Source organism: Scomber scombrus, chromosome 4, assembly GCF_963691925.1.
Source record: "Scomber scombrus chromosome 4, fScoSco1.1, whole genome shotgun sequence".
In the NCBI taxonomy this organism is placed as follows: domain Eukaryota; kingdom Metazoa; phylum Chordata; class Actinopteri; order Scombriformes; family Scombridae; genus Scomber; species Scomber scombrus.
In genome coordinates, this window is record NC_084973.1 from 19,133,728 (window position 1) to 19,156,382 (window position 22,655).

At 38.4% G+C, this 22,655-nt stretch overlaps 1 protein-coding gene across 1 annotated transcript in view; it reads left to right on the forward strand.

Moving 5' to 3' along the window:
- grid2 (glutamate receptor, ionotropic, delta 2) overlaps positions 1 to 22,655 on the forward strand; it is a 535,908-nt gene that overhangs the window by 346,942 nt on the left and 166,311 nt on the right. The window contains exons 5-7 of the mRNA XM_062417751.1: positions 4,129 to 4,182; positions 13,606 to 13,779; positions 21,270 to 21,431. Of these exons, the coding sequence (XP_062273735.1) occupies positions 4,129 to 4,182; positions 13,606 to 13,779; positions 21,270 to 21,431 (390 nt within the window). The remainder of the gene's footprint in view (positions 1 to 4,128; positions 4,183 to 13,605; positions 13,780 to 21,269; positions 21,432 to 22,655) is intronic.

Here is a 22,655-nt window from a genome sequence, read left to right on the forward strand (position 1 = left end):
TGTGCTTGCATGTTTAAATGTGAAGCTTTGATATGCCTAGTTTGCAGGGTGGGCTGTGGGCTATTTGCTTGATTTAATCACAAATAGTGCATGAAATTAAATTACACAACTAATTTTCAATTTAGAGCACTTTATTCAATAGCAACGCCCACTTTCCCTCTTCAAGCTTCCCCCACAATGTACTTAGGCAATATCTGCTTTTGCATATTTCTTACCCTCTCACACACAGAAACACCAATAATGATATACATGAATATACTGTATACTCTAAAACGCATACAATGTTTACAGTAGAAAAAAATCACATGAAGTTATTTCATTTGTCGATTTATCCTTGTCTCATTTTATCAGAAAGCAAGATTTGGAGAATTTGTGTCTAAGTGAGAGTGATATTCCCTCTTTACAAAGTTGTGGTTGTGTGTGTGTGTGTGTGTGTGTGTGTGTGTGTGTGTGTGTGTGTGTGTGTGTGTGTGTGTGTGTGTGTGTGTGTATTCATATTCATGAATGTGCCAGAGCACCCGTGTATGTGTAAAATATTGTTTAATCTAACCTGTTTTATCAAGGCATGCCTTGGCATGAGCAGCAAGCCTTGCCTCTGCATATCAGCCAGCAGCAGCCTTTCACAGACTGAATGAGTTTTCTCTCTGTTGGACTCCTTCAGGAGTGACAGGTGAATGGAGGTCATTACAGGATCAAAATGGCATTTGGCTGTATCATGGCCACTGGATAAAACACATACGGGACTGGGGTGCACAGTGTTATGATGTTGCAGATCAGTCTATCAGTCTTAGTTCTCTCTGTCTGCTTTCAGACTTTGAGAAAAGGCTTACTTTTATTGACACTGAGTGATTGGATTTGTTCCAGGCCGCAGAGCTGGTGTTTGTGTGATCTTCTGACTTCAGAGAGACCGAACCAAAGAGAAATGAAGCTTTTATGGAGTTGGTCAGAGAGGTCAGAAGGATCTCTGTGGTTTCATTAAGGGAATAATGCCTGGGTGACTCCTACCTGCCATGTTGGCACTGAGTTGTTAACAAGACTTTGGTGCTTGTCGAGAACTACACACATGTGCAGTTTTGAATCTTAGCAGCTGTAGTTGTTTGTAGCAGTGGTTGTTTTGTGCATGAGTGCATATCTTTTGGTGTGTGCATTTTATGTGTGAGAGAATGTGTGTATTGAACAGCTCCAACCCCTGAGGAGTCGTGTCTAGTGTTAGGAGTCTGCCCTTTCGCTAATTAGCTTGAAACATCTGTCCAGGCGGCTGCCACAGGGAGGTCATAATGGAAGAACAAGAAACACTCATCCCCACCAGCACACACACAAACAAACGACAGCACATATAGATTTACATTATTTTACATACTGTAAAGTACACAAGTACATCACAAGCCAAGTCACCCATTCATTTTTGCATTTCCATGTTTAAAACATTTTAGCTATAATCCCAAAAGAATATTATCTAAAATCTTAATGAGCATCAAGGGAAGGAAAGTGAACACTGAGAAGGACAGTTAGACAGAACAACAAATAAGCAGAAAAATGGAGAGCAGAAGGTCTTTCTCCTTCCCCTATGTGTTCATTGTATTCAATGCTTCAATAAATAGAGACAGAAACAGCAAGAAAGACAAAAAAAGATGAATAATATCCAGTATTCTAGTGTAGAACTGCTGCAGTATTGATCTATTTCCTTACCACACAAATTTGCAAAGCCATTCAAACGGTCACGGTAACTGCCATCAAAAATCATTTAAACCTCAGATGTTATAAAAATATTTGGTTCCTAAATGAAATCATCGCATGCATTTATTCCTGTAATAGTCTATGCTTTGTTGCCTCTATAATATAAATGTCTATCTCTATCCAGTGTTATCATTAAGAGGCTGACTTTGCAGCAGGAGTATCTGCATTCAGCAGGCATGTTGTTTGGCAAGACCATTTAATGAAATAATGCAAGGGATAATAACATCCACATGCCATGAACACAGCTTTTAAATTAATGTAAGGACAATTGTTTGCATTGCAACGTTAATAAATGAATACAAATATTTGTAGCACATCTGTGTTGTGGCAATTGCTTGGATAAAAACAATATATGATAAAAGGGCTAATAAATTACAGGCCATGTTTCTGCTTTAGTTTAGTCTATTCTCTCCCCTGGTCTCTCAGAAAGCTTTTACAGTTACTCCTCCTATTGATACTTGGCATTCCTCAAAAGAAAAACCAACATATTAACCCTGTCAGGTTTGAAAGATGCCCTCTCATGGAGTGCAGTATTCCCCGCTGCACTGAACACCTGCTTGATGCAGTGCGGGTGGTGCATATTGTGATGTATTTTCTGGCAACCATTGCAAGCAGTGGTATTTGTATTGGTTATCATGCCACCATGCAAGAGGATCTGAATGTACATTGCATTTATTTCAGAACTTTTAAGGCAAAAATTGAAACATACATATGGCCTAAAATAAACAAATGCAGTGATCAACTTGAGGCTGCGGTGGGTGTGGCGTGATTACGTTACCGCAGTAATGCAGTAACCATGGCAGATCTATTTTAATGAATCTTGTTTTTTTTATTTTTTCTGCGTTCCTATATAAAGTAAAGTCCGAGTGAGTAGTAAGGGTAGGGAGGAACATATTGTCGAGGCTGACAGAAAAGAAAAATGAAGGCAAAGATCTTGTTTTGAGTCTCTCCATCACTCTCCTTCCTGCCTTACTCCTTGTCTGTGACGCAACCATGTTTCCAGTCGACAGAATGTTTTACGGCAGCCATCGGTGTTAAAATGATGAAGTTTTATGGAGACTCTGTGGGAGATTAAACCACTATTAGCCATGCTCCGTCACCCTCTCCAGCTGTTGCCTTTTGTTTACGGCTAAAAAGTGTTTTATGACACACAGTGCTATAGTCACCTAGACAATTATAGCTAATGATATACGAGTTGCACTGTACTTTTACACCAGGAGTGAAGGGCGGAGGGGGGTGGAGAAACAGGGAAGGAAAAGAGGGAGTAAAAAGTGAGCACTTAAAGGAGAGCAGAGATGATGGGATGAGAGGTGTGGCAGGAGCAATGATAAGAGAACAAAATTAAAGGGTTGAGTTGCATTGGACGGGAGAAAAGGAGAGAGAAGAGGTAAAAGACAGAAACAAGTGTTTCAGAGAGAAGAAAAGTCAGAAGCAATATGAAGACACTGAAGGGTGAGGGTTAGGGTTAGAAAGAGTTGATAATAAATGGCAGTACTGTTTGGTTGAGTTAGTGAAAGAAAGAGGCACTAAAACATCTGCTGTGCTACTGTATACTTACTCTTTACAAGTTTAATATGGCACTGTGTCATTCATTCTTTAGAAATGTATCCTTTTTCAATCCTCAAGAGATGTTCTGTTTAATCAAATATGGCTTGTGTCCAGTTTTACACTCTTTGCCACTTTTCTGCTGTGAGAAGGAGATCAAGATGTACAGTAGCTGTTCTCATAGTATGTTATTAACTGTTTTCATGTTGGGAGTGACATCCGTAGAGAGATGCCCTCCTTATGTTTTTGAGAGAAAATGATTGAGACGGTTATCGACACTGATGAGTTCACTGACAACATGGGGCGAAAGGCCACATAAACAAGAAAGTAATGAATAGAGAACGAGGTTAAAAAAAAGAGCTTATGCTTTTATATAAATGGAAATGGATGAGCTTATAATATGTGCAAGTGTACTCTCTGACGTCCCAGAGACATTTGTCTTGTGTGTCCATCCAGGCAGCACAATTCTCAAGTGTCCTTGCTGCAGTGTTTAACATTTTTTACTGGTTAAAAGTTGACACATATGAATATTTAAGTTGCATCATTAACAATTCATGGAAAAGGTTTTCCATGAAGGTTTTCTAATATCACTCATACCAAGATTCACAATGGGTTTCAGACTGGTAAATTTCCACGATGTTACTTCACATAATAATCACACTTAAGCTATGGTGTATCAAATTATCCATCTATTCTTCTTTGTTTTCCTATAATATATTAAGACTATTTGATTATTTGCATAATTTTTCCCTTCTTTTGACCATTTTATTGTATTTCTTATTTCTGCTGATCAGTGGCCTTTCAGTTTCTCCACTAAATGTGATGGTGTATTTTGTTGTGTTGCAGGTGGTGGAGACCAACTTGGTGGCCTTTGATTGTCACTGGATCCTGATCAATGAGGTGGGTGCCATGGAAATGATTTATTGATCATGTACTGGGTGTAACTTTACTTTCATTGTCTTGGGTGTTTTGAAGGAAAGATGATATTTTAAAAAGTAGTTGACACCTTTTGTTTTACTTCACTTCTCCCAGTAGCACACAAAACTTGATGACCAAGGACCATTTAGTTTATTTAATGAGCATCCACTGTTGTGAACAGGCAGTAACAATACAGTAAAAATGGTATACTTGATATGCTCACCGTTTATGTAAGATATAACTACAAACAATCAAAAGTGACCTTGGTAGAATTCCTTTAGATGAAAATGTATTCTCTCAGTTCAAAATCAGCATCAGTACTTAGTATATTAAGTGCTTTTTGCATTACTCATCCATGTTTACTGATCAGAGTTACTACTGGTCAGAAAATAAACATAATTAAACTTTAATATTAGCTGTAAATGTCTTTGATCTTGCTTCATAAGAAGTGCCTTTTAGAAAAGCGGGATCATCAGCTGCATTGTGTGTGTGTGTGTGTCTGTGTGTGTGTGTGTGTGTGTGTGTGTGTGTGTGTGTGTGTGTGTGTGTGTGTGTGTGTGTGTGTATATGCGTGCGTGCATGCATGCCTGTGTGGATGTGTGTGTGCGTGTGTGTGTGTGTGTGCGTGTGTCTGTGTGTGTCTGTGTGGGTGTTGGTCGCCTTGGGCATTACAGTGAACTGACAGGACACAGCAGGAGGTGCATGCTGCCACAGTTTCTCACACAGTACAGCATGTGCATGTGCTGCAACCATACACACTCAAAAGTTGGGAAGTACTGAACGAAGAGCAAAAACAGTATTTATTGTAGGAACAATGGAAAACCTAATTTAGGACATAACAAAAGAAGATACTCCAATATTTTAGTTTATTGTAGTCTATCTTTCTCTCTCTTTTTCTCTTTCTCTCTATCTCTCTTGCTCTCTCTCTCTCTCTCTCTCTCTCTCTCTCTCCCTCATTCCATTTTCAAGCCAAAGACCATAAAAATGCTGCAAAATGCTATGAGGCTCAGCAGTCCTATTACTTGCTCAGTAATGCAGAGAATGCATTTTTGTCGGAGAAAAATGTTAATATCCATGCCATATATTAATGCTGCAGGGATGGCCAATAATTATTTTCTGATGTTCACTTCATATTTGATATGGATGAGAGGCTGTAGTAACATGGTCGCAATCCCTGAAAGTACCTCAGACAACCTCTCAGTATTGTTTTTGCATTTATTCATATGCTAATACATCAGGAGCAAGGGAAAAGAATGAGCATCGCTCTTGCACTTTAATGGAGATAGCTTACTTAGCAGAGGTAAAAATGGGGATAAATCTGCTGAAAACAATCACTCTTTATTAGTTGCTGACTTCTTACACAGACTGTTATGACACTTAAATGTGTCTCCTCTGCTAATTGAAATAGATGGCACACTATAATATGCATTTCATAATGTAACACTGGAGACTTTGTCACTCCAACAAAAAAGAAGTGGTCTGTGGTCCGTCACTTTCCTGAGAGACTGTCGTTGTCTACTTTGTTTGGCAGATGGCAATGTCGAGCAGCCTACTGAGTAGTCTCAGTAATCAGTACTTGACTGCCTAGTAGGCCAAATTCACATCTATCTGTCTTATAGTCTGCCTTCATATTGCTTTGCATCCTGTCAGGCATCTGGTATTGTCTAACACTTTTCAGGCTTCCTGGCAGCGGCCTGCCATTTAATTTGCTTCCTGGGCTTAACATGTCATTCTGCAGCCCACATTTATGTCTAGCAGCATGCAGCAGGTATCACTTTGTACCTGCTGCGTATGAAGAGTCAATGATGAAATACACTCTGTCAAACACAAACTCCCTTGTTTTAAATATATACAACATGGCAGAACAACTGAAGTTTTTTGTTTTTTTTCATTAAAACCTTTCATATTAAAAAAAAAAAAAAAAATCATATAAGGCTTTTAACACATCACATGCACAAAAATAAACTTTGAAAAATCCTTTATGGTTTTATTAGTTTCCTAAGCAAAGTATTAAGATTACAGACTTTTCATTGGCTAAAAGCTACCGTGTAAAATCAGTCGGCTTGCTGCTGGTTCATTTAGTTTGTTTTCTCCTTTGAGTCCGTGGCTGTTGTTTTCTTTAATTTTATCTCTGCCAGTTTGTGTTTCTCATGTGTTGCTGTAGTCATGTTCAGGCTGTTTTCCCCTGCACACCTGCTCAGTGTTTAACCTCATTAGCCTTGTCCTGTTTTCTGCCTGCCACATCGTCATTGTCTTCATTGTTAACCAATCCTTATGTTTCCCTCCTTCTCCAGTGCCTGCCCGATGTTATCGCAAATATATCGGCATACATGTTTTCCAATATGTGCAGATATGAAAACTTTTTTTTACAGAACATATAATGCAGAAATTGATTCTTGGAGTGATTTAGTGTTGTTCCAGTTTGTCCAGCAGAATGCGCTTTGACTTCATTGTTTACAATACCGTCAGCTCTGTAGGCAGCATAAGGAGCGGAGTTAGCATCAGAGCTCACGGTAGTGCAGACTTGGAGTCAAGGTGTCTTCACAGTAAGTTGCCAAGGAGTTTTTGAAGTACTGAGAAGTTAATAATCAACAATCTCGTCATTTCCCATTTTCAATATAATGAATATAACATTAACTCCATCCCTGACATGTTTGCCATGTTAGCAGTCAGTACAGTCAGTAGTAGTCATGTAGCAGACTGAAAGGTTAGCATCAGAGCAGCTTTCTGCAGCTCTGCAGACAATACTATGGTGGACTGAGTCTGTTCAGTGTTGACTTCACACTACATTGTGACCTAGCTGATGAGACACAATGCTGGGAGGTAAATAAACAACGTCCCTATCTCTCACTGACAAGAGTTAATCATACTGGTTAGTGACATTAGCCGTTAGCCACATTAGCTAGCCAGCTTACCATGTAGCTACTCTCATACCTTGTCAGCTAAGTGGAAGCTAATGTGTGAACATGTATTCTCACCAAACAGTTTTGTTCAGGGCTTACAGTTCAGTTTGTCTCCAACTGAACAATTACAGTCATATTACATTTACAAAAATTACATTTTTAACGTGTTTTTTTCCCACTGTTGAAAGTTTCCCCTGAACACGTGTAACAAAAAACAGAATACGATGTAACACCGCTGCTGCTCTTTATCTCTTCACTCTGCTGTTTGTGAGTTAAAGTTATACATCAATGGTTAAATATTGATAATGACATTTATTGATTAAGAAGAAAAAAAAGCATTTTGTGTTTGGAGTTCAGTCAATTAAAATAATGACTGACTGGTACAGTACTGATGTGTAACCCTTGTAAATGTTAATTTCTAGAAATTCTTACTGTTAAATATACCTTATAATCTGTCACATGTTTAATAAGGCAGCCTTGTATCAGTGAAAAATCTGAACAATCCACATAGAGGTCTATCATTCCAGTTTAAAAAAAAATCATTATATTGGCCACCATTGGATATCGGTGAATTTGTCCACCCTAAAATCGGTCTCGGTTTCAAAAATCCCATATCGGTCTGGGTCTAGTTGTGTATACCTGTCTGTTCATTGTCGCTTTGTGGTCAATGTATCCTGGTGTTTGCAGCTGTTACTTTTTACTTCTCATGTTTCAAGTCAGCCAGTCCTGTTTTTGTCTCTGGCTGCTAGTAACCAGTGTGTGGTATATAATTAATCACTTCTTCAGTTCCTGTCTCCAGCCTGTTGTCTCTGCATTTGGGTCCACTTGCGTGCATAACCGTGACAGTTCCAACATTCTCACACTTAATTCAGCTGTTCATGTCTCATGTCTAATGTTCTCTTGCTCTTCAAACTAATTTCATGCTACTGTTTAAATCAACATTTAAAACACACCAATATTCAGTCAAGCAAAGCGAGCATGATGGGAGGAGACCAAACTGGGTCATAGGCACACTGGAAATACTTATTTTTTCTATCTTCTCTTGCTAATGTTTAATCCATGCATAGACATATAATTTCTTCCATAACCCATAATTATTAAAAAGTACATAAGTAAAAAGTAAAACCTTCCCACGGCCTGTCCTGACCTCAGTCATCATATTTCAACCTAATCACAGACATAGATTAAAAAGGACAGCTGTGTAGTGCAAGTATAAAGTACACAGGATACAGCAGCCTAACTAGAGTAATATGGTATGGGATAAACCTGCAGACACACAGTAAAGCAGTCAGATTCAGTTTTCCCCCCAATATTTTGTTGACAAGATAATTCCATTCAGAATTTTTTTTTTAAATAATATATTTTTTTCAGTCCAGCTGTAGCTAAAAAAAACAAAAAAACAAACAAACATTACTTCAATCATCATTATTTAAAACTATATGTGGTTTGTGAACATGGTATACTTAGAGAAAATGTAAGAAATAAGTTTGATATAACAAATACACCATATGTTTATACCAATGAAGACTTTCCTGAGAAAGCCATACTTGATGATGTTCCTTTGGTTATGAACACACAGGAGGGATTTAAATGCAGGACACAGAGAGGGATGTGTGGTTAAAAAAAAAAAGAAAGAAAAAGAGTATTTATTGTGGGGAGGATCTGGATGAAAAGCTGATGGCAGGGAATGGAGGTCCGGTGACAGCAGGGTTGAAGGAAGGTAATGGAGGAGTGTGGCTGGCATGAGCGGAAGAGTATGAGGGACAGCGCTGCAGGCAGGGATATCTTGGAGGCCTGGAAGTTGTTGACAAATAGGAGGACAGGCATGCGAGTAATGATCCTGGGACACAAGAGAAACAAGTCAGCATGTGAGACATGATGATACTGAATCACTAGGAATATGAAATGATTTGTCCTTGAATTGTAGCTACCACTGTGGTTGAAACAACAATCTGGCGAAGAGCCGGGGGTAGCTATACTGCAAGCTGATGAACTGATGAGAGGCAGGTGAACAGACTGGGAGAGACGATGAGCTGATTTCAGACACGTGTGCAGGATGAGCAGAGCCTGGAGCCAGGAGGACGAGGAAGGCGAATCACGCCACGCCAACACACGCACAAACAAAACAAAAACACAGAGAGAAATGGAAAGAGAAGCACTGAGAACAAAGGGAAGCGGAAACACAAGGAAACACTTGGGAATCTTCTGCTACTGTAACACCACTCACTCTATCCTTCTCACATCTTTTTCACTCTTAACGGTACTAAAAATTGACAATGTCAAAAAATGTAAAGATCAAATACAATATCATAATTCTACTTATCAAGATATAGATGGGAATTTAGTCAGACTATTCTGATGTAGACATAGCATCCCCACCATGGGTTAAGTGAAGATGTATTCCTATAGCAGAATGTTTAAAATAGATGAGTGGCTCCAATATTTTGTCATAGTAATGTCTTCTAGTACTGATTCTTTGTAGAATTAATATTCCTATGTGTGGAAGTGCTCTCTCTCCCTGTGGTTTATTATGGATGAGGGGGTACTGTATGGTTGTCATAACCCTGCTTTATCTACAGCCTGCAGTCAGACAGCCCTGCTGAGGGGGAGTTCACAGTTCATAATTGATCATCCTTCCTTTACCCATCTCCTTCGTTCTGCTCGGGATGAGTGGATGAGGATGAGGAGGAGGAGAAATAATAGGGGGAGACTCATGGCTTCTCTTTCTTTCTCTTAAGTTTGGAGGATAACTCCATAACCCCCTTCTTGCTCTCTGATTTCTTCCCATGCTATCATTCTTGATCTTCCTCATAGTTCATTTCTGCCTCATTGTCTTGCAATAGAACAATTGCATGGTAATGAGATGAGACGAGATTAGGCTTTATCGTCATTTTGGCTCTTAAATACTGTATATCACAGTGTCATATCCTGTGAAAACCATGTAACTCAAATTTTGAGGATTTTCATGCTTTGCATATAACTGAAGGATATGGTCCTCTATAAGAACATTCTGCAAACCGTGGGTTAATGAAACCCTTTGAAAGCCTATTTTACAAAATTGAATGGCAGTCATTGACAAAGTAATGCTGTTTTTTTTTTTGTCCTTGGAAACATATTGACGATGCAAAGTGACATGTTTTTAGGCTGCAGTCTTAGATAAGTTATCTTAAAGAACATTCTTACTAAACAGCAACAACAGTACTTGCAGAGGGAGAGCGAGTGAACAGTTGCACACAGTCTGTGCACAGCTGGACGTTGCCCAATATGACTGCAGACATCTAAGTCTACTGTTGTTGCTAAGTGGCTCCCATGTAGCTGTTGGATATTTTGTGTCTTGTTTAAGGCAACTGTGACACTTCTATCCAGATTTCACTGCGTGGTCTTTGGATCAACATCAGAGTCAGAGCTTAATTTCGCCTGTTCTCCTCACTTTCTAATCCATTGCCATCATAATATACTGACTGAACCACTATTGCTCTAAGCCTCTCTCCATCTGATATAATATCGAATTTAAGGCACCTTTGACCACATTTACAACTCATACCATATCCAGGTTCTTTGATTGCATCTCTCCTGCAGTTGTCCATACTGTTCAACTCCCATGATCCTCCCCTCTCTCTTCCTTGTGTCCCATTCACTATGTGAAGTATACCCAGAAATGAGAGACAGAAAATCTGAGAAAAGTCAAAGAACAGAAAGGGTCAAAGAATAAATAAAAACAGTGGTATCCCCTCGAGAGAAGGGGGGATTTGGTGTTTCTAAGGGAGAGGTGGGAGGGGCTGGGGGGAGAAAGAGCAGAGGACAAAGTTAAAAGGGTTATGGAAAAGGTGCCAAAAAGAATCGAGGGTGAAGAATGTGTTTTTGCTTTCATATTCAAATAAAACTCTAAAGATGAGGATTTGGTGCTCTTGGGGTATAGAGGGATGGAAAAAGAGGTTATGGGTTGAGGATGATGGGGACCAAAACTTCAAGCTCATGCAGTAAACAACTCATGATTCACTTCAGATATGAGCTGCAGGGTGTTCTGGGGGTTACAACTTGCCCACACCTCCTGGCTCCAGATATTTGGATTTAGTGCACATGGGGCTCACTCAGCCATCCTCAAAACTGAAAGATTTTGTGATTTATTGTTAAACTTGAAAGGCAGTTTGGATTGATGATAATGGATTAACAATGACAACATGCTACCTTTGTGAAAAATTCAGTTAAGAGTGACTGACTGTGTAAGTCACAGGAAACTACGTAGACTTGACACTTAGAAAAATGTGATGATAGATGTTCTCAAGCAAACAATTTCATGATTGTTTTAAAGATGGTATACAATGATTTGGTTTAGATTTTATATGAGAGTGCACAGGATATGAAATTATTATAATGGTTTGATTGAAGAAGCCCATGATAGGGTGACACTAAGTGAGGGAAATTATCGAAGTGAAACTTGTGACCAAAGAGCACTTTGATAATATGAGATGAATGTCACCCCTGCACCAGTAACTTCTTCCTCCCAGGACCCCCCCTGTGTGTGTGTATGTGCCTATGTAAGTGTCACATTCATTTAGTCTCAGCTGTTAAAAGGCTAACAGCTTTTAGAGCATGCCCCCCCTGAAAGTCACACTGGGTAAAGTCTGCTCAGTTTGTCCTTAGAGAGACAGAGATGAAGAGGTAAACAGAGAAGGACAAAGGAAGAAAGATGGACAGATGCCTGTAGAGAAGGATAAAATTTTAAAATTATTTTTTTCCCTTAAAGTTTTAGTGTGTCTGTTTGTGTGTGTGTTTGCACGCTGATGCATTGGTGAGTTTGATCCTTTGAGTGGGGCACTCTGGGAAATTCTTGCCTGCCAATGTTTCTTTGCATGTCCTTGACTGCCCGCTGTGAATCTTAATTCTCTTTTGGTCCACAGATCTGCTTTTTTAGCAATTTTCAGCATTTTCTCTTTGTCTGACATCTTTTTGTTAGCTTTGTTATTCAGGCCCCTTCAGGGTTTTTTATGTAGGCAACTGTTTGCGATTTTTGCCACGTTTTACCCCCAAAAGCCAGCAAATACATTTCGTACTTGTCCTGTTTAGAAAGTAGATTCTTCAGAGCACCAGGCATCATTCATGCAAGGTTAAACCTGTTAAATTATTTCAACCCTTCTCTGAGGCGTAAATATCCATTTATTCTGTTTTTATTCAATAATTAATGTCAATTGTAGATCATGAACTCTCTGTTGATTTTCCATATTTTTAGAAAATCCAAATTGACAGCAGAGGAAATCAAAATATATGAAATAAACTATGAATGTCCACTTGTTTTAAATATCAAAACTGATATGGACAATATCTGGACAACTCAAACCTTTATTAAAAATGTTCTAAACATACATTTAATTTAAAAAATAATATGCATTTTTGCCATATAGCAGTCCAATAACTGCAAATGAATTCAACTATGCCATTGAAGCCTGAATACTACCTCTAATCACCAATGATCACACCCTGTGAGGACTCAGGTCTTAATGAACCTTAATTACATTCAATTAAAACCCATTGAAATTAGGCAATGAACCAGTAGTACCTATAATATTACTCCTCACTAATATGAAGTGTGTTTGATGGCTTGTTTATTCATGTGCATGGTCTGCAGGCAGAGCCCCATCCATCCTGTTGAGCAGGCTGTCATGTTCCAGTGAAACAGAATCAAAGGGATTGTGTGTGATTGGAAGTCTTAAAAACAATCTTATAGAAACATATGCACACAAACACACACTGATTTACATGTAAACTGGCACGCACACACATGGCTCAGTCAAACACACAAACACAGACAATCACTGCACACATATACAAAGAAAGCAAAGGCTGTCTGGGTTGGTGGCAGTGTTACCTCCACCAGGGACGATAAACGTCAGTTCCCATCTCATCACCACATGACCCTCTGCACTTGCAATGGATGGATGGAGATCCGTGGATGGAGAGAGGGAGAGAGAGATTGTGTCCTAGGGCTAAAATTAGCAATGATTCCTCCCCCAAGGTTTTGCAAGGACATGTAGAGTACGTGCAAACACACATGTATGCACACAACAAGCACACACAAACACATACACATTTACTCTCCTCTCTCCCTCTTTCTATCTGCTGACATGCAACTCTTATATTTAATAACTATTTTTACAGATAATGACTGCAGATTTTCACTGCTGATGTGACACAAATGGAAAAAGTAAAGAATATAAAACAAAGCCTGAACCACTTTAAATATGTCATATGAATATTAATTATTCCATTTTTTAAAGGAATTTTATGGAGTGTTTTTTTTTTTTTTTTGTGGTTATAGTTATTTGTATTTTTCTTGTCAAGAGTGTTGACTGTAGTTATTCAGCAATTAAATGTGAAAAAACAGAGTTGGTTATTTGGATTTTCTCCTTTCTTTTTGTCTATTCCCTACACTCTCCTTTTCTGAATCCCCATCTTTCCCCCACCCATTCTACCACCTCCAAATATTCTCTTTCCAACCCCACAGGAGATCTCAGACTACGACCTGCAGGAGTTGGTCATGAAGTCAATTGGTCGGCTGACGTTGGTGCGCCAGACATTCCCTATGCCCCAGAACACCTCTCAGCGCTGTGTCAAACACAACCACAGGATTAACACATCCCTCTGTGACCCTAAGAACCCCAAGTCTCAGCAGCTAGAGGTGAGCTGGTTTGATGATTTGTCTCCAGTTATTTTCAAGAAATCCAGTCAGGATATTAGTTGTACGTTCAAAACCAAAAGTGTCACACTGAAAGTAATTGATTCTATCGCTGGCCACCGCATACGCTTGAGCATGTGTGTATATCTGTGTATGTAGTGGCTAATAGGATAGTGGTATGCCATGAAATCATTTTGACCTTAAAAGTGTACCACGACAGGAGGAAGGTTGGAGAATGCTGAGGGATCTAAGTAGGTCACTCAGTAGGCAGATAAAAAGAAATGACAAAATCGAATGACGCAATGAACATTTATTACACACATCGCTGAATTCAGTGTCAGAGGTCAAAGGATTGCATGATGTTCCAAATGTATTTTACTCTCTCTCCGACCGACATATTTTACCATTCACCTTGATTGTCTCAAAAGACATATATAATAAGAATGTTTCTGCTGCAGTGCACTTACAGGGAGCTGAAAAGCTGCTCAATTTTTTGCCAAAAAGATTCAGTGAATAACATCAGTGCTAACGAAATCACCTTAGCCACTTTGGGGAGTTGCTGTTGTTGGCCTGCTGTTTGATATTTTGTCCCTTTACTATTTAATTAACTGAGGATGATCCAAAAAAGAAAATAAACTAAACAGGAGCACATGACATCATGATATTAGGGTCAGTCATTGCTTCCAGTTAAAGCAAAGTGTGATGTCGAGTGGGAATATGGACTGTAATTAGTCAGTCGACAGCCAACTGCATTGTTTGGCAACAGTTCCCCCAATAAAAAAAATAAAAAAACAGCACTCAAATTCCCATTGAATTTTATTGAAACACTGCCGCCTGGGTTTTAAAGTAGCAAACTGGATATGTATTTAAAAGCTGCTCCGATGTTCCAGTGTTTTAGTTTGACATTTCAACATGTCTCTGGATCCAAAATGTTCCTATTACACCAGGCTTTCTGATTTGACATTGTCACAGCTTGTGGCTGTGAGGCTTTTTACCTGGATCATTAATCATTTGGGCAAAGTTGGCTCAAACCTTATGTGTGTTTATACACCACACAATTCATCTTGTGGTACCGTCATGGAAAACACACAGTGACAGTTTTTTTCCCCCCTTTCACGTTTTCTTTACTTATAATGTCTTTTTTCCCCTTAATATGTCCCCTACGGTGGCAATATGTATGCAATTACTATCCCTTTTTGTGTGTATGTGAATCATCAAGCTGCCATCAAATAGAGCGGCGAAAGGGAACACACTTTTATATATGTGTCAAGACAAGAATATAAAATTTAATTAATGTGCTGTTGATTTATGTGGATGCATAGGACCCTGGAGGAACATATTTGATGAAAGTTGGAAATATGTTAAAAAAAGAAAAGTGGTCTTAATGTTTATGTGGAGTCCCAAGACAGTTGCCTTTATTTTTGCCCACTGTTATCAGTGAATAAAAGTAAGACAATATTTGTTGCTGCTAGACCTTGGATACATATGTTCATTTTGTAATTACAATATGTATATATATATATATATATATATATATATATATATATATATATATATATATATATATATATATATATATATATATATATATATACATATATATATATATATATATATATATATATATATATATATATATATATAATATTTAAACAAAATTATTATTATAAATAGTTTTGTTTTTTTATATTGCCATAGGTTATGTACAGTAAAATACAGCACCTCTGTAAGAGATCCAAACATTCAATAGTGAAGATAAATAAGGCTTGTCTTGTATATCCCAAGATGAATAGAGTGCTTATCAGGTGTAAAAAGCAAATATCCTGAATCATGCCCCTTCAGTGAGTTCATTGTTCTGAAGGAATTTGTGCACTCAAATAGTACTATGATTTTTAATGGGCAATTATGAATTATTTTCTGCACAACTCAAGTATGAAATTATTCATGTGTTGATATGACTCATACTAAAATATGTATAATAATAAGGAAATAGTCATCTTTGTGAACCACACAAGAGAGGTACATTGGAATTATGATCTTAATTATGGTTTTGTGAGGGTATAAGGTCTTCTAAGGTTAACTGACAGAAACCAACATGTTCAATTATTTTATACACGCATGTATTGGTTATTCTACAGCTACAAATACTAACCACTCATTTACAGCATTTTACAATCAAAACACAAGAGTAAAAGGAGAAACTAGTACACAAAGCCATTGAATGACTGAAACGAATGATGCCCTTGAGTTATCTATTGTCTGGTTAGTATGAGAGACCTGATAAGCACATTAGATGTCTGTTACCTGAGAAGCAGCTAGTCAAATCAGTGGTTCAACAGTTAAGTGCTGAATTGCCAGTTAGTTATAATTAAAGCAAATTATGAAAGCACCAAGGTTTAAACAAGTTGAAAAAGGTTTTGAAGAAATATTTGCTGGCTCCCTGGAGTGGCCTGTCATGTAAAATGGAGTTCGATGTGCTTGAGTGAGAAACTACAGTCTTGATTTTGTAATTGATGAGTCAGTTGGCTAGTCCAGCTTTTAAAAGTTGCCATTGGAAGAGAGCTCCTGTTTTCAACTCTTTTAGTTTTGATTATTAACTCATGACTCCAGTTCTGAATAGCATCTTCAAACCAGCAAAGAGCCAACATTCCACCAACATGGCAAAAGACAAGAAGACAAAGATGAACGAAAAAAACCCCGCAAAAATCAAACAGTTTCTCAGAGAATATATTATAAGTTTTGGTCTGAAGATGCATCCTGGCTAATCACAGGGATTGCAGATTTCTGGGGGAGCAGAGTCAGTCCCCCTCCTGTCTATCTATCCATGTTTTGGTTTTTCCATCTTGTTGCCTTTAGAGATCTTGAGGGGTCAAAGATGGTTTAGGTCAGTGGCCATGTTAAAGGGAAAAATGGGTCTTCTTATCTAGATCATTGCTGTTTGCAGGGTGTTGTAAATGTCACTGATGTATTGTTGGCTAGCATTCCCGGGGGTTTAGGAAAGAGCTGGTCCTGTTGTTTGAGGGTTTTACTGCCCCTACAATACATTGGCCAGAGTCCAGTCGTGTTGATTCTACTGTAGAGGGCTACATGTTTAAGTCTATTTACATATATGTGCATGTGTGCATGTGATTGTAACTCATTTAAGTCAAGGACAATGTTTTTATTTATCTGACAGAGAGAGAGAGAGAGAGAGAGAGAGAGAGAGAGAGAGAGAGAGAGAGAGAGAGAGAGAGAGAGAGAGAGAGAGAGAGAGAGAGAGAGTGACAAACCAGTGTACATGCACAGTTGAAGCACACTGTAAATGTAGAATTTGATGCCCTGTGTGTGTGTGTGTGTGTGTGTGTGTGTGTGTGTGTGTGTGTGTGTGTGTGTGTGTGTGTGTGTGTGTGTGTGTGTGTGTTGTGTGTGTGTGTGGGGTTGAGCGGTTGAATCTCAGAGTGAGAGAGTGAATGACGAAGGGGAGAGAAAGACAGAGAGAGGCAGTTCAGCTCAGCGGTCAGACAGTGGCCCAGAAGCCCAATTTCACACTGCACTGAAGCACATCAACTCAGGCTGACCACACAATCACACACACATACACACATATAATGCTTGCTTTGAGTGCAGAACCCACTGATCATTCGAGCTCCCCATAGAGCGATAGATCTTCACTTTAAATTTTGAAGAAAAAGTAATCGGCACCAAGACAGAGAGACAGAATGGTGGATGGACAATGACAGCAATGGAAGACAAAACTGTGAAAGCAGAGATATTTCACAATAAAGTGAGAGAAAAAGTTAGATGTCAGGTAAAGTTGTCACTATAGGTTTTCTTTTGTCCTATCTGCTTGTCAGTAAACTATTTGACAAGTAACAAGGAACATACCATTTTTTTTACTGTCTTATAACTCATATGATCTTTATTTTATTGTATTTTTTATTTTTATTTTTTCAATACAGTGGAAAACCTTGACATAGCCATATTCCCGCTTGGTTTGCTTACATTTTAAAATAACGTGTTGGAAGAAGAATGACAGATTGAACAAGCTCCACATGGCTCAGGCATAGTTGAATGTACTGCAAAAGACTCGTTCTTGTTTTAAAATATGTGCAAAAGTTTTTTCCTCCTGAATTATTTTGTGGAATGAAATTTTCCAAATGAACCAAATCATAGACTAAACTTTTGTTCCATGCTTACTGGGAGTAATTTGCAAAGGGCAGTATCTTAATTAGAATGGTTACATGGTGTGAAATATTATGTTTCTGCTAATAAGCCCGTTAGCATTTATTTATTTGATCAGTCTACCATTTGTTTTTAGCTTTGTAAGTACTGTATAACATTTGCATCTGGTTTGATTGATAACCTGCACAATATGAAAAAAGCCAAAATCAATCGCTGAAGTGTTTTCAAGGTTTGTCAGCAGGATTACCCTTTCTCAGATCATGACCTTAGGTGCACCAGAAGAAGAAAAATGACATATTTTAATAGAGACATTTCCTTAATTAAGACTTAATTATAGGTGTACATGTAAGTGTAGGCATTTGTTTCTGTTGACTGCTCAGGAAAAGGGAACATTGTGGAGATTAATGCAGTTAAGAACAAAACTGACTGTTGACCACAGACAATGTGCTGGATGCACAGTTATGAGGTCCTCAAAGTCTCCAAGAGAGTCTAGCTGCAGACCTCCAGCGTGGGGCCGCTTCCGGTACAAGCTCCACTCTCAGGGCCACCTCCAGTGTCAGGCCGGTTGGGACAGGAAGTGTGCACAAGAAACTTCAAAATAAAATCATGTTATCGCTCTTGGAGGAGGCAGCTTCGTCGTGGATTTATATTTAATAAATCAACATTGTAACGTGAAAACCATTAGTTTCTTAAATGTAGAACACTTGTGATGTTGTCTATCCTTTATTTGTAGCATTTGACATGATTACACTGGCCAGCAACATTAACTATTAGGCCTACATCAACTGTCAAAATGGGGTATAAACTCCAAGTGCACGCAATAAATTTCAAAATAAAATTGTGTAAACACTAGCGGAGAAAGCAGCTCTGTCGCTGATTCACAATTAATTAATCAACATCGTAACGCCAAACCATTAGTTCCTTAAATGCACGTTTAGGCATCTATCTATCTATCCATCTATCTATCTATCTATCTATCTATCTATTGTGGAAATGTATTCCATGACAAAAGAAGCTGATGCATCTGCTTACACTGTCAACCTGGAGTCCTTCTGAAGAAGAGTAGCTACATGAAAACATCAATCAACATGTTAACACAATGTACATTTTTTCAGAGCCTTTACATCTCATGTATAACATTTATTTAAGGTAAATGCCTTATTTTTAGGGATGTCCGATATTATCGGCCCTCCGATATTATCAGCCGATATTCACTTAAAAATGTAATATCGGGAAATATCGGTATTGGGTTATTATAACCAATATTTGTTCTGTAGGCTTCAGCATTTCCGAGCCTGCATGAACGCAGCATGGGACGTTTACCGGCACGCGCTTGATGATGTTAAACAACAACAACACAAGTCCGGTGGGTCCTATATGGGTCCTATTCTGCTATGGAAACACAACAGCTGAGAGGACCGAGTGAGAGGACGTTCCTATAAAAGGTCCCGCCTCCAGAAACAGGGCTTATGTCTGTGGTTTGGAACTATTTCCAAGTGTTCCCTACGGATAGTAAATTTGTAATTTGCAATTACTGCAAAGCAGCATAATAAATATGGCAGTGCCATATTGGCACTTTTTTCCATAACTTAAATTCCATAACTTATTTTGCACAGACAGTGTTTACATTTGGAAAGCCATGTTGCATTTATGTATGCATCCAGTGGGTCTTCACAATAAAATTAGGCATTATGTGTTAATTCAACAATAGGAGATTTGTTATGTTGTTACCTAATAGTTTTGGTGTAAAAAGCCTGCAAATATCGGTATCGGGTGATATCGGTATCAGAAATTAAGAGTTGGGGAATATCGGAATATTGGATATCAGCAGAAAAGTCAATATAGAGCATCCCTACTTATTTTATCTATTGAATTAAATGATTCCAAGTCTTCTATGATATACTTTACACCAGAAGATCTTTAGAAGATAGAGGCCAATCTGATTTTCAACTATGCTTAAATATAAAATTGTCAGCATTTGGGGAGGAGAGGAATAGTTAAAACTCATTTTCTTGAAATGCACTGACTCACCTGTGATCTTTGTGGTATAATGAAAGCAAATTATTATGTGCATGCCTAAAAAACAATTAGGAAAACAGGTAAAAGGATACATTTTCACTCTGTTCTATTGAGCCTTTTATTGAACATTGTTAGCCTACTCCTTCATTTCACAGTTTGCCATGTATCCTCGTTTGTCAGCAATCTCCGCACAAAAGATGTCTTCCATTTTGTGGAATTTGAATTGGAATGGCTCCAGGATTTCTCCTGGTCATCAAGCTGGGAACGTTCGTCTTCAACCCAAAGTATTTCATACTGGTGTACAACCTCTGCCAGTTCTTATTCTCCCATAGTGAGGACACTGGGTAACTCCACCTTGGCTGAAAACAAGTGATGGTTTGTTTCAACACACTCTGCTGCCTTTTTGCACTCATCAACTATCCTGGCCCCCACTTTGTCCTATGAAAAAAACAGAGAAAAAAGGTACTCTTGCTATAGCAAAACTGCTGTACAAACAGTGCCATAAACTCTATTATTCTCATAAAAATAAAAGTGCATATAAAATAGTAAAAGGAGACTCCAAATAGAGCTTTTGCTCCTCACTCTACATTATCCCTTACTTAACACAGCTCACCGACATACCGGTATGTAATGTATTCGGTAGTTTGGGTGCAGAGGGCGGCTAGTTAAACTGCAAACATAACCCGTGCATTCATTTTTTACTGTCACAGCGGTAGGTTGTCCGACACAGTGGTAAACAAATTGCGAAAATGTCGGAATCCTTTAGGAGGCGTATTGTGTATTTGCACAGAAATATGTCTGTTGTAGTCAATCTATTTATTATATGATCATTAACACGTAGACAAGAGGTTCTGTAAATCATACAACGATCGATCATAGACTGAATAAACTCTTATCTTTCTCTCTCTCTCCCTCCTTACTATCTTATTATGTGGTGCCAAATATCCATCAATACATTGTAATGAATGTCATCTGTGACATGTTTTCTTGTGTGTGAGTGAGTATCTGTGGTTAAGTGAAACTATGCACAATTTTAGCAAAAAACAGTGGCATATTTGAGATGAAATTACTCAAGGTACTGATGGAGATGTCTACAAGTTAACTATTTAACATTCATTCATAGCATTCTAGCAAGAAACGGTTCAGCTTATGTCTCCCATGTGTCTGGAGGTATTTACCAGTCAATCTTGCACAGCTTCATAACCAGGAGAACACAAGAACTTTTCAGCCAAAGCAAAATGTGTGTATTTGAACTAATATTGTCTCATGTTTATTTGTATTTATTTATTTTTTGCTTCTTTCTTTCTCTGTAGATCACAAACCGCTACATTTATGATTCTGTTTTGCTGCTGGCCAATACGTTCCACAGAAAGTTGGAGGACCGAAAGTGGCACAGCATGGCTAGCCTGAGCTGCATCAGGAAAAACTCCAAACCGTGGCAGGGAGGCAAGAGCATGCTGGATACTGTAAAAAAGGTATGACAATGCAAAATGAAATACACACACACACAGACACACACACACACACACACACACACACACACACACACACACACACACACACACACACACACACACACACACACACACACACACACACACACACACTGTTCCAGCTAAATATGCAAACACACAAACGTGGATGCTCTGGCAAATACACATGAGCACAGACCAAATGCCTGAGACATAGGCTGATGTGAAAGGGATGTTCTGAGAATTATTCACCAAAATGATCCAGATTATTCATTCAACATTGTGTAGAGTAGTGTAAACATTTAGTGTTGTTTTAAGAAGCTCAAACTGAATTTAAAACACATTTAATGACATTGACTAAGGTGAGGACCTGCTGTTAAAAGCAAAAACATATGTGCCTAACCCCTAGCCCAAGTACAGTGTGCAAGTACAATCTCAGATTTCCTCCTATTTTTATGTTTGTCTCATCTTTCAGTGGTAGGAAAACATATTTTCTCACTTTTTATTTAGGGAGTATGTATTTGCATTTCAAGACATTGTGCTCATTACATACATTTTCAGAGACTAAACACTATTGTTCCTTGGCTGAGATACTCTGGTTTAAATGTTAAGATGCAGTCACTGCTAAATTCTGCAGCTCTAAATAGGTATACATTTTTGTTTTATTCTAATCACAAAGAGATCCAATTGTTGTTCATTACTTCAACTGAAAATTTCCAAGTTCATGTCTGCACTTCAGTAACTGAGTGCTCAAGAATTCAAAAGATTTCATTCCTAAAAAGAACGCATGCATCAGTCGTCAAGTTTTCCTCAGTTCCTGAATGGTTGACTTCTGGGAGATAGATGGTTTCATCCTGCAGCTGTGATTTTATGAATCTCTGCATTTCACCTTGAGTTTAAATTGGGTTTGGCAACTCTTTCATCACTGTTAAATCCAATTGGATCAATGCCCCCTGTTTTGATATCAATAAAAAAAAATGTAAAAAAAATACTCCAGGGATGGCAGTTGCAAGCCAAGTGAAATGCCAATTTAGGATTAGCGTCAGACAATAATAAATGCAACGCAATGGCTTTCATATCTATCTCTGCATTTCACCTTGAGATCAGGCTGGGGTTTGGCAACACTTTCATCAGCCATCCCCGGCTGTTAAACCAACCCTGATGGCTGTCTCAACAGAGCTGCGTTAAAGAGCCGTAAGCAGTAATAGAGTTTAGTTCAACAGCCTG